The sequence below is a fragment of the Trachurus japonicus genome, chromosome 14 (assembly GCF_045865225.1).
Source record: "Trachurus japonicus isolate A0001 chromosome 14, Traja_1.0".
Taxonomy (NCBI): Eukaryota; Metazoa; Chordata; class Actinopteri; order Carangiformes; family Carangidae; genus Trachurus; species Trachurus japonicus.
The window spans coordinates 15,642,484-15,659,107 of NC_140920.1; the positions used below are offsets into that span (position 1 = coordinate 15,642,484).

General features: G+C 39.5%; 2 protein-coding genes across 2 annotated transcripts; both read right to left on the reverse strand.

The window, feature by feature from the left end:
* Positions 1-1,316: 1,316 nt before the first annotated feature.
* prdx4 (peroxiredoxin 4) lies at positions 1,317-4,736 on the reverse strand. The gene is made up of 7 exons (XM_085797991.1): positions 4,409-4,736; positions 2,884-3,001; positions 2,662-2,778; positions 2,368-2,490; positions 2,118-2,248; positions 1,949-1,983; positions 1,317-1,441 (listed from the first exon to the last, which is right to left on the reverse strand). Exons 1-7 carry the CDS (start codon positions 4,629-4,631, stop codon positions 1,391-1,393), a joined length of 798 nt encoding a protein of 265 aa, XP_085654117.1. The 5' UTR covers positions 4,632-4,736; the 3' UTR covers positions 1,317-1,390.
* A 2,340-nt stretch (positions 4,737-7,076) lies between these two features.
* On the reverse strand, positions 7,077-15,239 carry pdha1a (pyruvate dehydrogenase E1 subunit alpha 1a). The gene is made up of 11 exons (XM_085797987.1): positions 15,118-15,239; positions 14,082-14,150; positions 13,815-13,988; positions 13,469-13,595; positions 13,255-13,346; positions 12,037-12,129; positions 11,251-11,406; positions 10,824-10,895; positions 10,668-10,735; positions 9,975-10,083; positions 7,077-8,266 (listed from the first exon to the last, which is right to left on the reverse strand). The coding sequence occupies exons 1-11, from the start codon at positions 15,163-15,165 to the stop codon at positions 8,102-8,104; spliced, it is 1,173 nt and encodes a 390-aa protein (XP_085654113.1). The 5' UTR covers positions 15,166-15,239; the 3' UTR covers positions 7,077-8,101.
* Between the last annotated feature and the right edge of the window lie 1,385 nt (positions 15,240-16,624).

Below are 16,624 nucleotides of genomic sequence, written 5' to 3' on the forward strand. Positions count from 1 at the left end.
GTATGTTGTTAAAAAGGTAAATATTAACCAGACCTGGAAAAAAACATGACCAGAGCACTTAACTCTCTGTGGACCGGAGTAAAGAAGAGCCCATACGTGAAAGAGGATATTTAACATTTAAATCTTAACAATTTGCTCCTCAGTGATGCCACACAGATATATATACATATGCTTTTGCTCTGTAAACACAGGAGCAACGGTCTGCACTGCTGAGATTTAACAGAAAACCCTTTATTGCTCATTCGACATGGTGCTCATGCTGGATTGTACCTCAAGGAACAGAAAACAAGGAAAGTGAAGTTGGTATTGAGGTTATCAACTGTGCCAGGAACGAGACGGTGATAGATTAACTCCTGAATCGGCAGCTCAGAGTCTCGGCTGTGACTGGAGGACGTTTTAGTGTGACGGACCTTTCGGTTAAATGACATCAAGCTTTGTCTGTGATTAACCTCAATAGTCTGCGATGAGTCACTGACCCTTGACTGTTTGGTGTGCAGCTGCGATGTCAACATATCTTTTAGTGACACAGATCAGAGTTGGTGTTTTCATGATGTTCTCTAAAGAGACTCTGTAACTGCATCTGATTGACCTGTTCAACAACATTTTTCAAGGACAAACCTCACTTGCAAACACTAGCTGCAGCTCTAGTGCAACTCTAGATAGTCTGCCTGCATTTGCAAGGCCCTGTTACATAATATAGTCAATAAATATGTATCATATTATAAAAAGCAGATTGTTGATAACGTCAGTCATGCATTCTTTGCTAACAGTTCAGTGCTCATAATCAGTGTACCTGTGCTCAACCTGCAGAATTGTTTGATGCATTTCCCAGTGTTTATTTTACTGCACAGTCATTTCTCTCTGTCTTTGTCATTTAGGACCAAGTAGGGATGTGATGTTAACTAACTTTTGTGAAGTGATGTTGCAGCATTTTCTCAGAATTTGCAGCTGCTTCTCACACAAACTCCAGTGCAAACTTATTTGATCCTTTCAGTAAATGCTTAAGGAGAGTCATGCGTGACGGGCAGAGCCTGGGGCGAGTTTCCAAGGTAAGACCGGTGAGACGTGTACTCACTCATTTTACCTTCTAGCAAAACTTAAAACAAACACTGTGACCAGTACAACAAATACTGTGACATCGATGATGATACTTATATTTCTTTCCCTCTTTATAATCAGCTGCTGTTCTAACCGTCTGGCAGCTGCTGGGTGAATTCACATCAATGACAGCTGTTCATTCCCAGTGTGATGCCATGTTTGAAACTTGCAGCGCTATAACTGAACCAAAACTGTCAAGGGAGTCAACCAAACAAGCATTTTATGAAAACACATTTTATTTGGGCTTTCAGTAAGTGGTGGACTTCACAGACTGGGTAAACAGAGACGCAGATCAGTTCGATTTATCAAAATACTTCAGCTTGCCTGAAGGATCGGGAATGATCTGTGGGAAAGAGAGAATTGAATTAGTGCACTGGGAGTATTTGATGATAAGTATTTTGATGATAAGAATCACATTAGACAGCAGAAAATATACAACACACCAAAAAACACAATTTGATTAATGTAGAACCCTGACAACAAACGAGACAGATTGTGTGTATCCTGGTTATTGTTTAGTTTTCCATTTCACAATGTTTAAGAAGCAGTATTTGCCACTGCTCATGTATTTTGCCATAATGCCAGAAATAGCTCTTTTCTGCAGCTTGTTCTGAGACCTTTCACCCTAATTCAGGCAACACTCACAGCTCACTTAACTTCTGTCTTATATCTGCATCTGAAGTCTTTATTTTTATTTTATTTTTTACAAACCAGACAGCGTGTTGCTTACACAAGGGCAGAATGTGTTATTATGCTATCTGGACAGAGGCAGACTGGTCTACAGATACATGGCACACTGAGATCTTCCATTATGTGCGGGACAGTAACCAAAGATCTATGTGATACTCACTGTGTCACTGCCTGGTTTCCATCCTGCTGGACACACTGTAAAAAATGACATAAAAACAGCTCAGATGAACAAAAAACCAAAACCCTGCTGCTGCATTACAACATTGTAGCCACAAAAATGAATAGATTTCAGATGTTAAACTATAAATTAACCAATGAGCTTCTTGTACCTTCTCCGTGCTTGTCAGTGTACTGGAAGGCCTGGACAAGTCGCAGAGTCTCATCCACAGATCTTCCTACTGGAAGATCGTTCATGGTGATCTGCCTCAGGATGCCTTTGTTATCGATGATGAACAGTCCCCTGAGATGGACACATTTGGACAGGTCAGATTGAAGCAGGATGTAGAGTGTTAGAGTTATACGTCATTGTGTGTTGTGCACCTCATATAACAAGACTGAATGGATGTAGTGAAAGTGTACCTAAGTGTGTGTCCCTGGTCCTCCAGATAGACTCCGTAGTCCTTCGCAATCTGGTGAGTGAGATCTGACAACAGAGGGATTTTCATTTGTCCAAGTCCACCCTGCTTCCTGGGCGTATTGATCCTGTTAAAAAAGAAGATTTAGAGTGAAGCTCTGAAACACAAAATAATTAAAACACTGGCAAAGAAAAATGTAAAAAAAAATTATCATGTAACACCATCTAAACCCTTCTGTAATTATTAGGTTTTGTCTGAAGCCTGACATCCCGTACGTTAATGGGGACAGCGCTCTTACCAGGCCAGGTGGGTGAACTGTGAATCCACTGAGCAGGCGACCACCTCTGTGTTGATGGCCTGAAACTCATGCACGCGATCGCTGAACGCAATGATCTCAGTGGGGCAGACGAACGTGCTGCAAAAGAAACAGAAAATGTACCAGTGCTCTGTATCCTGTGCAGCAAACCAACAATATAAATGATGAGGTGATTCAGCGGCGTGCGCCTCAGCTGTTACTCACAAATCCAGCGGGTAGAAGAAGAAGACGACATATTTGCCTTTGTAGTCCGACAGCTTCAGCTCCTTGAATTCACCGTTGATAACAGCTGTTCCTTCCCAGTGTGGAGCAGGCTTTGAAACTTGAATAGAAAGACACACAAATGTTTCATTGATAAAACTAGGATAAAAAAAAAACTGTAACTATAATATTATTACAGATCCAGTTGGACATACATTTTGAGACTGTTGTTTGTTTTGATTGTGATAATTTTTATGATCAGTCAATTAAGTGTTTGGTCAATAAAATGTCTGACTCTGAGCACAACACAGTAACTCATGCTCATAGAGTGGTTTTGCTAGGCCAACTATACAAAACCCCCCAGATATTCAATTAGAAAATAAATCATATAAAATAAAGAGGGGCAACAATTACACATTTTGAAAGCTGGAACCTGAGAATACATTTTTTTATTCGATTGTTTTTAATTAACTGTTTCAGCTCTATGTACTGTATTTTTAAAAATAATGATTTCCTGTTTTGTTTTTTATTTTATTTTAATTTTTTTATGTCAAACACTTGTTATTTCCAGCTTCTCAAATATAAATATTTAATGCTTCTCTTTCATGTCACACATGATAGTAAACTAAATATCTGAGGGGTTTGTTTGTCTGAAGACTAGTTCCAGACCTCCGGCTGTGGGAATTTATAACAAGTTGTTTTCACCATCTACTGATGTTTTATGGCAAAAGTGACACATTATGAACGTTGATCGATAAAGACAATAATTTAAATTGTGAATTTAAAGTTGTGATAAATAAAAGACATACATAATTAATATTTTACTTAAAAAAAAAACAAACAAAAAAAACTTAACCCTCTTTCCCACATTTGGGATCATTCATTTTATGGCAATTCTTCTCCTGAGGTGGTCGGCTCAGTTTTTATTAGTAGCACAGTGAAACACTCAGGTACTGAAACATGGGCTTAATTCTCACACCTCATGACGGCACGTGACAACAGACAAACTGTGTGTTGACCTGAGCTACTACAAACTGACTCTGACTCAATTAGGTTTGTTTACAACACTTCATATCACATGACCTCACAGATGATGACTGGGTGAGGTTGGTGTGAGCCTGTGATAGTTTCTCACTTCTCAGTGTTTCTGTTATTTTAGTCCAACCCACTTAAATCTGTATGAACCAGTGTTGGAGCTGAGCCATGCGAGGGACAGGGGGGGGGGGGGAATGACGTGTCCTATTAAGTCTGATTCAGAGTAAAAGGCCTGAAGTGTTGAATATGAAGTTATATGGTTATGGATTAAACTACTGCACATGGGACACGGTAGAGAGCAGAAGCTGCACGCAGACACACAGTCCTGCAGAGTTTGTCCTCCAGGCTGAGCTGAGCTGCATGGGGCTGCAGCAGCTGTCACCGAGAGGAGAGGAGCCACAACAGGAAACCAGTGCACATTTAACATTATAAGCAAACATTAAGCAGCTCTGAGTGAAAACAAGAGGAAGAGGGGGAGAAGGAGGACACTCACTCTTGGCTTTGCTGAGGTGCAGGGAATGGTCAGACACAGGAACACGGAAAGCCTCCCCGGGATAGACGTGTCCTCCCGCGTAGTTGTGACACTGGGAGTTTTTCGCACCTTCCTCTGCAGATGTGACAGAGGTGGCGAGGAGGAGGAGGAGGAGGAGCGGGAGGAGGAGAGAGGTGCACAGAAGAAGCTGCTGCTTCAGACTCGTGTGGGAAAGAAACTCCATTGTGTCGTCCCTCTGCGAGCACGTAGCCACTGGCCGCCGCTGCGTTTCAGCCTCTGGTCAGGAGGAGGATGTCGAGGAGGCTGCCTCTTCCTCCGCTGCTTCTTCTTCAGTCAAGTTGTGCAGCAGCTGGCGTCCTCGTGTTGTTGCATTACCGCCACCTCCCGGAGCTAATTAGCTGCTGATGCTCACTGCTTCACCAACTAATCATAAATAGTCAATAAGTAAATGCATGATTGCCACCTGCCATGAATTCCAGATGTTTGCAGGTTCTCCTCAGTCCCTTCATGTACAGCGGGGTGTCAAACATGCGGCCCGTGGGCCAGAACCGGCCCTGCAGAGGGTCCAATCTGGCCCTCAGGATGAATTTGTTGAATTGAATTGCACATATTTTTTTATCAAGAAATTTCAGGTGGTTCATAATCTATCTATTATATTTATTGAGTGTATGTAAAGTGATGAGCCCTGTCAAAGACAAATTTCTGCTACCCTTTGGGGCAGACAATAAATCTATCTATCTATCTATCTATCTATCTATCTATCTATCTATCTATCTATCTATCTATCTATCTATCTATCTATCTATCTATCTATCTATCTATCTATCTAATGTGTTTTGTAAAAGGATAGTTCAGTAACTGTAAACATCTTATTAATGTACTAAAACAGAGGAAAATCTCAATTTAAAAAAATATTTTTAAAGGTTATTATTATGCTATTATTTTACTGGTCTGGCCCACTTGAGATTAAATTGTGCTGTTTGTGGCCCCTGAACTAAATTGAGTTTAACATCCCCGATGTACAGGATCACTGTGGCTTCTTCTTTTTTTGTTGTTGCAATATTACCATCATCATCCTCTTTTATGTTTGAGTCTCCCTTATTATTTTATGTCACAAAAGTTATTGCAGTCAACTCTATAATCATTTCATGAGAATAAAATTAAGAATAAAGTACACAAGAAATCTGAATCTATTCATTCATCATTCAAAACTACAGGGCTGTAATCATACAAACATCCACGTGGAGTTACTTATGCAAAAATGCACATCACATTGTTTATAAATGCTCAGAAATCACAATTATGATGTCAATGTGCACTCATCCCTCTGTATCTCTGTCGTGTTGCCACTTCTAAAGCAGCAACATGTCTCTGTCTTTGTTAATTATACTGCAGCCTGATCTCAGATGTGCACTTAATTTAGACTCAAACAGACTTCCAAAAACAACTTTAGCAGCGTCCTCATGACCGGTGACTTGGATACTTTATTGAAGTCACTTGACTTGAGCCTTCACACCCTTAATGAGCCAGAACATCCTCAGCTCATCCAGGATCAGAAAACACAAATATTTATTATCCAAAAAAGGCCAAATGTGTCACCAAGATAATGAATATGTATGAAAAAATGAAGAAGCTTTGATCACTATTCATTAAAGCACTTTGTGAGTTTACCAACAGCTTTATACAAACAAAGACGAGTGGACAGACACAGATATCTTACAGTCTTTATTTATTACAGCAGCTTACACATAAATCCAATGTTTCCATGGAGCGTTGCGCTGGGTCGTCTGCCCCCTTCAATGTAACAGTTCACAACAAACACTGTCGCCTTTTGTGTTGACATTTTAAGTTTTAGTCTGTTTTATTATTTAACTTACATTCTGATGTCTTTCAAAAGTACCAACAAGGATTGTTACAAAGCTTATGAATAATAACAAGAGAAAACTAACACGGTAGCTTGCTGCTTACAGTACAGACTGACGTACAGGTTGTTTGTATCCTGCTACCTGAGCTGTCACTGCAGTTCTGTCACATGGATGTGTTCAAGAACTTGATAAGAAAAAAACAAAAAAACAGACTGAAATTCAAAATGTCCATGTATCCCTGCACATTTGAGCCAATAATGTTTCTCTGCTGATGTGTTGAAATACCACACAACACGCATATCGGCACAAAACTCTACAGATACGTCCTGAATAATCCTTAATAACCCAAATTCTCTCCTACATTTGGAAAATTGAAACAGTGAAGCGTCGCTGATGAATGCACTCAGACTTACATTCACCACTGGTTTAGACTGTGGTCTCATCTGGAGTGTTCGTATTTAGGATAATACACCTCCCTCCATATATACATCAGATATTGAATAAGAGCTTTTGTTAAGTAAATGAGCTGTTGATGATTGTGTCATGACCCTCAAAAGGTCACCTGAGTGTCTGCAACAGAACCATATGTATGTGATATAAACACACTCTGCATCTGTCTTCACACATCTTGACATGCAGATGTGCAGAGTCGCCTGCTCAGCTCGTAGAGCAGCGACACAAACATGAGACGACACGTTCATCCTCTAAAACAACACGAGATCTGCCAGGCACGTGTTTAGTTTGGCGAGATTAATTTAAATATTTTAACCCTTTCCCCTTGGTATCTGAACCCTTTCTTACAAACAGTATACAGAGAAGAAAAACATACAGAGACATGTGGTTTATGGCGTCGTTGTAACAAGGGATTAAATAAGAGTAAAAAGACAAAGATGTTTCAAATTGAATTATTTATCACGTACACTTTAGTATAAAGAGTACAAATCCAGATGAGATGAACAGTGACTGATGGACGATTAACACCTCAAATACGACCCGAGATAAACATCAAACAAGCACATTAAGAATCTGCGAAAAGTTTCCACACGAGGCCAAACTTACAAAACCTTCTGAGGTTCAAATGTTGAGTGCTTTATCTAGATAGACCCCTGCTTTGCTTTTCTTTAAATACAGTAGCTTAGATATTTTCTGAAGCTTCCCTCTAAAATTCAATTCGAACTTCCTGCATGTACTTCATACACGAGATGAAGACCTGAACTAACCCACCAACGCCTCTGGTGGTGATTTTAATTACTAGAAATAAAAGACCAGCGATCTGGTAAGTTATGGAAAAAATAAATACATGTGGGACCGAATTTCATGAGACTGGAGGAACTCTGTGATAAAGTAAAATGGCACTTGAGGTTCGATTTACTGCTGCGTCTGTGTGATATACAGTACATGTCCCACTGTAAGGCTTTGTGTTTATGGCCGTTCATGTAATAATTAAAGTAGCGATAAAAACCTTCAAGTCAATAGAAGCTTTTCAAACTGTATAAAAACAAAAAAAAACTAATGGCAAACAATGGCTCCTCTACAGGTAAAATAATGACCTCTGATGTCTTTGACTTTGTCTGCAGATATAAACAGGAGCACTGTGAAGAGCAGGGACTGAAGGTTTTAATCATGTAGTGCTCTCAGAACAAATTTGGGAATATGGCCCCTGCTGTTGAAAGACACGGCTTTGAAATGTAATTACTTGATGATGCTTTAAGCTCTGGGTCTGAGGCATAACTTTATGGAGCATTTAATGATGTGTCATGTTGGTGGGGGGGTTGGGGGCGGTCAATATGTTTAATATGATCGAGAAAGGATGAGAAAAAAAAAACCTTTAGCTAACAGACTTGAGCTTGGACCATGGGTTCGTGCCGCGCACCTCCACCGGCGGATTGTTGGAAAAGATGTGGTTGCACAGTTCTTCCAGAGGGGGTTCGGGATCTGTGGTGGCATACTGAGCTGCATCTTCAATTTCCTTCCTCACCTCGATGTCGATCTCCTACAGACACAACAGCAGACAGAGAATTACAGTAATCTGCAGGAAACGTGCACAAAGGAAGAGATCGCTTGAAACTAGAAAAAGAGCAGTAGGGAATAGGGATGTCATGATTATACATTTTCTTGGTGCGATTATTGAAGAAATATTATTGAGAAATAATCATGGTGTTACTATTATCACGATTACGGTATTATGCATTAATTCATTTTACAACACTATGAATGTGTAAAATCAAATATAGTCAAAATATAATTATATTACTCATTGTTTACACAAATATTTCAAGTATCTGTTATTATATGACCAATTATTTATCCCCCAGGGGAAATGTTTGAAATAAATTGTCATCTATACCAAATGTTTACATTTATTTTAATCATTTTTTGTTTGTTTTTTAAAATACAAATGACAGGCTAACATTTAATTTCCTACCAATTCAATGTTACGTTAGTTAAAGCAGAAGTAAGTGGTCCGGTCGTTTTCGCTAATGCTGCGTTCCAGGCAGGCTTTTGAAATCGTAAATTACAGCTTCAAGTCACAACTTACGACTTTGTAGCGTTTCAGGCAACCCACTCGTGTTTTTCCGACCTGTTTTACCGGTGAAAGTCACTATAACGGCCACTCGTAACTTCCGACCGGTGAACTCGTACCAGATCGAACTGGTACCACTTCACGGTCGGAAAAATACGAGTTTCCTTGAACGCACCATAACAGTCCTCGTCGCTACGTCACCACATTCACGGCGTTCCTTGGCTGCACACACAGCCCTGCATGCCGTTCTCTCTCCTCATTGGATAAAAACTGTAGGATACGATAAATGTTTTCTCCTCGGCTCAGAGCAGAGCAGAGGGACTGAGAGACCCGTGTTTCAGTCCAAACACTCTATGTAAGTGATTGCTGTCGGAAGATATAACTATTTAAGACTTATATTAACACAAATATATCACTTACTTCTGCTTTAAATGGACCAGTATCTGAGCATTTACCTTTATTTCGGTGCACATCTGCCGATATGGTTCCGACATAATCTTTTTTTCCGGAAGTAACGGTATTTAGGAAACTTTACAATTAATTAATTGTGGCTTTTAATACCAGGGTTAATTGTGAAAACAAGTAATTGTGACATCCCTAGTAGGGAACATTTTCACACACTGCACCGTGCACAAGTAGATTTTAGATAAATGTGTTCTGCAAAAGATTGATCTAAAAATGAATACCCACTTCTCTGTGTTTGCCTTTGGTCAACTTGCCCTCTACATTATTAGTGCAGTGCTGAGTTCAGCTGAGGCTGAATCCAGTGAGACCGGCTCTCTCCTGTGTTTAAACTATGCACTGCAGGTTTGCAGCTCACTGCAGCAGAAACCACCTCAGCTCCATGTTAACAAGTTTTTTTAAATGCAAAACTGTCACAAACTGGTTATATTTACTAACCAGTAGTAATCCAAATCTCATATAACATTTTAATTGGAAACAAATTGCCATTTCTCCCTATATGTTTTTCTCATTTTATTCGCAATCCTTAAAATTACAATACCTAAATTGTGCATCTCACTTCCTCACATAAAAACTGTTTCAAAATCTGACTATAACACAGAATATACTAGTCATAATTTTCTAGTTGGATATACAAATGTTTTAAACCTACGTGTCACTAATGTGGTTATCTGGATCCATTTACAATCTTTTATTATCTATATGCGTTTCCTACCTTGAGCTCCTCCACGCTGGCCATGTTGTTGCTGAGCATGCGGTCCTTCAGCATGGAGATGGGGTCACTCTTGCTGCGGACCTCCTGGATCTCCTCACGTGTGCGGTAGCTGAGATGGGGAGAGATTGGTGCAGGGACGTTGTAGGGATTTGCACTAATAGTCATTGTTTCTAGAGCTGACACCAAATTCAAGTGTTGCAGTCTAAGTGTTGGAAAAATCTTGATTGTCAGCATTACATCACTTCTACTGGCCCCTGTTAATGTAATGACGATTGATTTGGTTGCGCAGAATTATAATCCCCACTACACTCGATTGACTTTGCTGTGATTCGTGGTGTGTTATAATAAAATATATTTCTTATCACAACATTGAGGAGTTAGTGTCAGTTTGAACTCGTCTGTAGGAGCCAGTACCAGTATTAGTGTCTGTCTTCAGGACATTGCAAGGCCACTACAGCGGGGAGGAGAGTACATGAAGACTACTGTGGGACAGCGGCAGAAGCGAGGAGCAGCAGCACAGTGAGGATATTAACATACGTAGGTCAGACACATGTTGCTCATCTGTAAAGTACAGTACAGCACTATACATCCTTAACTATTTAAAAGAAAAAGTGCCTTTAAAAATGATCCAGAAAGAGTAAAACTGTAACAAATTCAAATGAACAAAAGCTGACAGGAACTGTGATTATTTACCTGACACCGGGGTCACTCATACTGTGTCCATGGTAACGGTACGTCTGAAGCTCCATGAGAATGGGACCCTGGTGAAAAGTGGATGAAGAAAATTTTAGCTTTAGAAAAACGAAGAGCAAATTCTCAGCTGATCATGAGTCAGTGCTTTAAACTTGCCTTTCCGGACCGGCAGTGATCAGCTGCAAACCTGGTCGCTTCCCGAACACACAGCAGATCCATCCCATCCACCTGAACACAAGAACGATGGAAACACATTACAGTCAGTAATGCACTAAACTGACAGGAAAAGAACAGCACTATTCACTATCAACTTGCTCATCACATGTCGATTTAATTAGGTATATGAACGAATAACATGATAAATTGATAAACCCTCAAATTCACTTTAAATGAAATTTTCTTGAGTGAAGTATCCATTAAATTACTTGTGCAGGATGATCTTATCATCATGAATGTCTTGGTTAGACTGACAGATTAAGACTGAGCTGTGCCACCATACTGTGCGTGATTAAAATGAATTATTCTGTGCAGTGAGTTTTATCAGTGGAGAAAAAAGTTCAGAGAACATGAGTAAGAGCCGTACCCTCAGACCAGGAATGAATTCTCCTCTCTTGAAGTAGTCGGTGCTGGCTGCAGCGCGCTCCACTGAGGTGCCCATGCCATACCTGTTGTTCTCACAGATGAAGATGAGGGGCAACTTCCAGAGGGCCGCCATGTTGTATGTTTCAAAGATCTGACCCTGAGAAGCACAAAAAAGATCTTGGTTAAAGATGGTTTTTTAGTCTATTTCAAGTCTATTTATATGGACGGGATTAGAAAGTGTTTAATTCTGTCTGTCTAGTTTAGTTTTCTGCACATTTGAACCATTTTCTCTCCTTAAAACAAACTTTATTTTTCTTTATTTTCTGCATTGAATTTGAAAGGGTGAAATGAGCAGCTGAGGTTGGCTCAGGTACAGGACGTCTATACGATCAGTAACAGCTCTGATTCAGGAGTGAAACAGACTAAACTTAGAATATTAAACATTAAATATAAAATACCACCCCCAAACCAATCTGCTATTGTTTTGTATTCATAATGTTCAATGTATCCATTTGTAAAGTTGCTAATACAATGTCTATTACAGGGACACACAACACTTCCAAAAAACTTTTTAAAACATGTAATTGTTAAATCCACTCTTAGTGTGGTTCAACTACCTGCAACGGTGAAGGAGCCGAGCAGGTTGGAACACGATCATTACATATCAACCACTAACGGTCGTATTAATCCTTCATCTTTATTGAGAGACGATCCCCAACTTTTAAATGAAGCTGGATTTGATCCAAACCAGTAACTGAACAGAGCTGCACCGATTCCTGCACCGTACCTGGTTGGCAGCACCGTCGCCATAGAGACAGACACACAGCTGGTTGTTCTCTTGAAATTTGCAGGCCAGAGCCACACCTGCACCGAGAGGAACCTGAGGAGGATCAACATTATGTCTGGTTATATACACGTTATAATGAGCTTTAACCAGAGGTCCTATACATTTGAAATATCAAAATTCCATACTTTTTCCAGACCCTAATTTCCTTCTTCTCAGTTAAAAAATTCAATTTGTGACATTTTGAGTAATAAATTATGCAATTAATTATTTGTTTTCATTATTCTGAATTTGTATGCCATTATGTCACACAATAATTTCCAGAAGATTGTAGCTAATAGTGCATACAAAATATTTAACCCAAATAAATTCACATAAGGCCAAACCCAGATAAGTATTAAGATAAATATATTTCCATACAATAGTTTCCATTTTCCATACTTTTCCAGACCTGGAAATGTATCAAATCAAATTCCATACTTTTCCATACTTGTTCGCTATAGTTAAACTATAAAATACGAGGAGCAGCTTCATGCAGCACTGTTAAACTTTGTATGATACAAACATGGTGCAACTTCAGTGGGCTCATCGGTCCAAAGGTTTTAACATTACAACATAAACTCACAAAAAAGTGACATTTGCATCACAGCAGAATCATATGAAATCACTTGGCTCACGTGTTTTGTACAAAGTCATTCTTCTATTTTAAGCCACTTGCCTAGTCACTGGAGGGTTGTGCATGAACTTGTTGAATGAGTGCAGTTGATTGAACTTTCTGTTTGCAGCTAATGAATGTGGCATCCATGGGACTAATGAGGCCAGATAAACTTGTTTATGACCAGTGTCTCATTCAGTTACGCTGGATTTCCACAATATCAGTAAAAAAGATATCAAACCCTGTTCTATTCTGGGTCAGATCTGGATAATTTATTGTAAATCAAGATTTTTTTTTGGTCTGTATGTTGGTTGACATTGGCCCCGATAGACATTTGTGTCTTTTTAGTTGTCTTTGTTCACAGTCCCATCAAACTAACAACATACTGGTAGCACATGTCGACCCATATTTACACTAACTTCCCATCTGAGTCAGTAGTTTTCAAACGAATTATCACTCCTTTCTAAAACAGCGCAACACAGTGGAGGAATAATTGGTTTTAGAGACCAAAGGGGACAAGGAACATAATGAAGGAACAGAACAAAAACTGGACTTTGGTGATTTACCTGAGCTCCGACAATCCCATTTCCTCCATAGAAGTTTTTACAGTACATGTGCATGGAGCCTCCTTTTCCCTTTGCAATTCCTCCTCTTCTGCCTGTTTATTGGAAACAAAAACACACAGAGTAGAAGATGGTAAGAAAGCTGAGGTGTAATTAAAAAAATAAAAATAAATAAATGTTCAACTCGACATGACTGGAGCTTAAATGTTGGTCTCACCGGTGAGCTCAGCCATGATCTCCTTCACGGTGCCTCCTCTGGTTAAAGTGTAGCCGTGGGCGCGGTACGCAGTGATCAGGTGGTCTGACAAATTAATTGATGCTTCAATACCAACTGCACAGGCTTCCTATAAAGAGAAAACAAACAGCTTGAAATGTTTTTTATGGACCTATCTATGTATGTGGAGATGTGTGAGATGAGATCTAAGTATTGTTACTACTTGTATGCATCTTTTCAACACAGACTTTGCTTTTAAATAATCTTGCTGTTCACATTATTACTCTGGCAGGGGTAAGAAACACTCCATCTATTTTTATTCGGTAGAGAAAACTTTAGTTCACTCAACCTGGCCGTCGTACAAGTGGCAAAACCCTCTGATGATCTTCTGCTTGTACAGCTGATCTGCCTTCAGCTCCATGCGCCTCATCGTCTGCATGGTGCGGTAATACTGCAGACCCTCGTCACGGGTCATGACCACCTGAGTGGCCGGGGCCTCGTCCAGCTTGAAGACGTCGCATTTCTAGAGGGAAGAGAAAACAAAACCCGAGGGCTCACAACACAAACCACCATGAGGCGACTCATCAGTTTTGTACAAGTTTTGTTTGAAGCTCACCTTTACTTCGAAGGTGGCCTGGGTTGTGAAGTCAGCGTATGAGCGCGCTGACATGACCGCCGCAGCCCCCTGACACGGGAGAGAGGATTATTTTAAAACGACAGATTAAGACAAGATCTCTAAGCAGCTATGTAAGTTAGTACACAAATGGTAAATATCAGTGAAACAAAAGCAGATGTAATCTTATTTTCTTTCCAATAAATTGTCTTAAATTGAAAAAAAAAGTATATACTTTTGGGAACAAATAGGTCAGACAATGTGTACAAAATCATAAAGGTGATCAAAAATGTGTTGGTAGCCAATTTTGTGTTGATATTGAGATTTGATACCCAGAACTAATTATAAGATGATTCTGGCAGAATAAACTCAAATATATATTTTTAGAGTCTCATGACATATAATTTATATGTTTATTCAAGACAGTCCATGTTAATCAATGTACAAGTATCTAAAAAACACAATGTCACTGTAAACTAAACAAATTGCACTCAAGTTTAATTTTTTTTAAGTGCAGCACAACAGAAAAACATCAGACCATTATTCCTGCTCGTGCAAATGATCATTATAAATAAAAACAATAGAGTTAATTCAAGCTTAAATCAGTGCTATTCAGAGTAGAGGACCAGCCATGTAAATTTCCTTAAAAAAATAAACCAAATTTTTATTTCTTTAAATTAATTTTTCCAGCACTTCACAGATTGGTCTGCCTGGTTTCACATACATGACTAAAGCTGCCCGTTTTCTATCCCAACTGCATGAAGAGAAACAAAGGTTTCAACCAGGGGAAATGAAGGGACATGTAAAACTACTGAGGTCTTCACTGACTGGAGCTGTCAGGGTGGTTTTAGTGCAGTTTCCCCTGTGTTTTCTGTGTGTTTTGTGTGTGTTTTCTGTGTGTTAGCCCGCAGAGCTACTCTCGGCCTCACAAGGTCAGAGCCGCTCACTCTGCTGCTCTGCTGGTTTGTTTCAGACGCGGACTCGAACCTGCTCTCTGGGTTTCCACATCCACTCATTAAACTCTGTGTGGGCTACTTACATTTCTCTGGGCGCAGGCTCTGAGCACATTGGAGACGTTGGACAGCATCTTGTGTGAAGCAGCTTGTTAGCGCGGCTCGGCTCGGCTCGGCTCCGTCCTTCTGTCAACTCTGTCCTTCCGGCCGCTGCTCGGCTTCCTCGCTGCTGCTGCAACAACGGCAGAAAAACCCGCTGTTGCCCCCTCTGGTCTAAATGCGGCGTGACCACTGTGTAGGAAAGAAAAACTTTTTTTTACGCTTTTTAGTTATCTTTTTTTAATAATAATATATATATATTTTTATCATTAAAAAAACAATTATTTTTTTTACTTTTTTATTTTATTGTTACGAATTCTTCTCCCCATCTTCATTTTCTCCCAGTGTATCGGACTTTACATGATTAATTGATATGGATGAATATCAATTAATGAAGCCCGAAGAGGTCTTTTTTTTTAAAAGCCTGCTGATATCATCGGCATCTGTGTAAGAATCTACCCATTCAATTTGCATTGTAGTGGAGGAGACCAGAGATGGAATATGGAGTCAGAAATAGATTTGTCAAACATTATTTGTTCCACCATTTCAATCACTTATTTTTAGATGTGAATCTAAATGTAAACATAGGCTACATTTGTTCAATTTTTAATAATTTAGGGTATTTTTATGGAGGGGGGGGGGGTAATTCATGTTTTTCAGAAATTAGGGGGGACATGTCCCCCCGTCCCCCACGGGATCTGCACCCATGACATAGCCAATCCTATTTTTCTACAGCTTTTCAGTGTGTCCTAAACCAAAAATATTTTTGCTATTCTACTTTTTATGACCTGAAAATGTCAAAGTAAGCTACTGAGTGGTTCCACCAATTCTGACTCAGTAGGGTAGGCCTTCACTAGGGATTTGTTTCAATGTTCATCCATTTTAAGATTTATGTTAGGCTACCTGTGCTGCATATAGAACTTTGGTTAGAGAACAACTTTTAAAATCTGGGTTTAAAATCAGGCTGCATGCTTTTTATTTTATTCTTAGTATTAGCTACTATAATTGTTGTTGTAGTAATCAGGCTATGTGGCAACACACAACACAACAATAAATAAAACTGAATTCATTGAAAAAAATGTAGCTAAAAAGTCTGTGTCTTTGTTCTGTCTGCATTCTGCATTGCATTACTGTTGTTGGTCTACTGTTTTGTTCTGCCCCCTCTTCTTCTCCAGTCTTACCACATAGGACCTTTAATGTTTTTATTTATTACTAGCCATGCTATCATTATATCAGTAGTGGTATACTGATAGGCTATAACAACAACAGGCCTACATTTGAAGTGGTCCTTGTGGTGCTATGGCTTATAGTGTAATAAACAAAGAAGGCTAAATTTATTGCACAGATTCATTATGGCAGATAATAATGTAGTTTGAAATTGATCCAAATTGTCATTGCATCCAAGTCGTGGGTTAAATTGCAGAGAGGAAACCTGCATCACCGGTGTGTTAATGGCCTGTGGATCTGGGCGGGCTTACGCTGCGACGCACGGTG

Bases quoted from the DNA above. Each gene is read 5' to 3' on its own strand.
- pdha1a (XM_085797987.1), bottom strand. From the start codon at position 15,165: ATGCTGTCCAACGTCTCCAATGTGCTCAGAGCCTGCGCCCAGAGAAAT. The intron at 13,989-14,081 runs GTGAGCTTCAAA...TCTTCCCTCTAG, and splicing joins AGGCCACCTTCGAAGTAAAG to AAATGCGACGTCTTCAAGCT. The intron at 8,267-9,974 runs GTAGGAAACGCA...TTGTGTCTGTAG, and splicing joins CCAGCGTGGAGGAGCTCAAG to GAGATCGACATCGAGGTGAG.
- prdx4 (XM_085797991.1), bottom strand. From the start codon at position 4,631: ATGGAGTTTCTTTCCCACACGAGTCTGAAGCAGCAGCTTCTTCTGTGC. The intron at 2,779-2,883 runs GTGAGTAACAGC...TTTCTTTTGCAG, and splicing joins TTCTTCTACCCGCTGGATTT to CACGTTCGTCTGCCCCACTG. The intron at 1,442-1,948 runs GTGAGTATCACA...TCTTTCCCACAG, and splicing joins GGAAACCAGGCAGTGACACA to ATCATTCCCGATCCTTCAGG.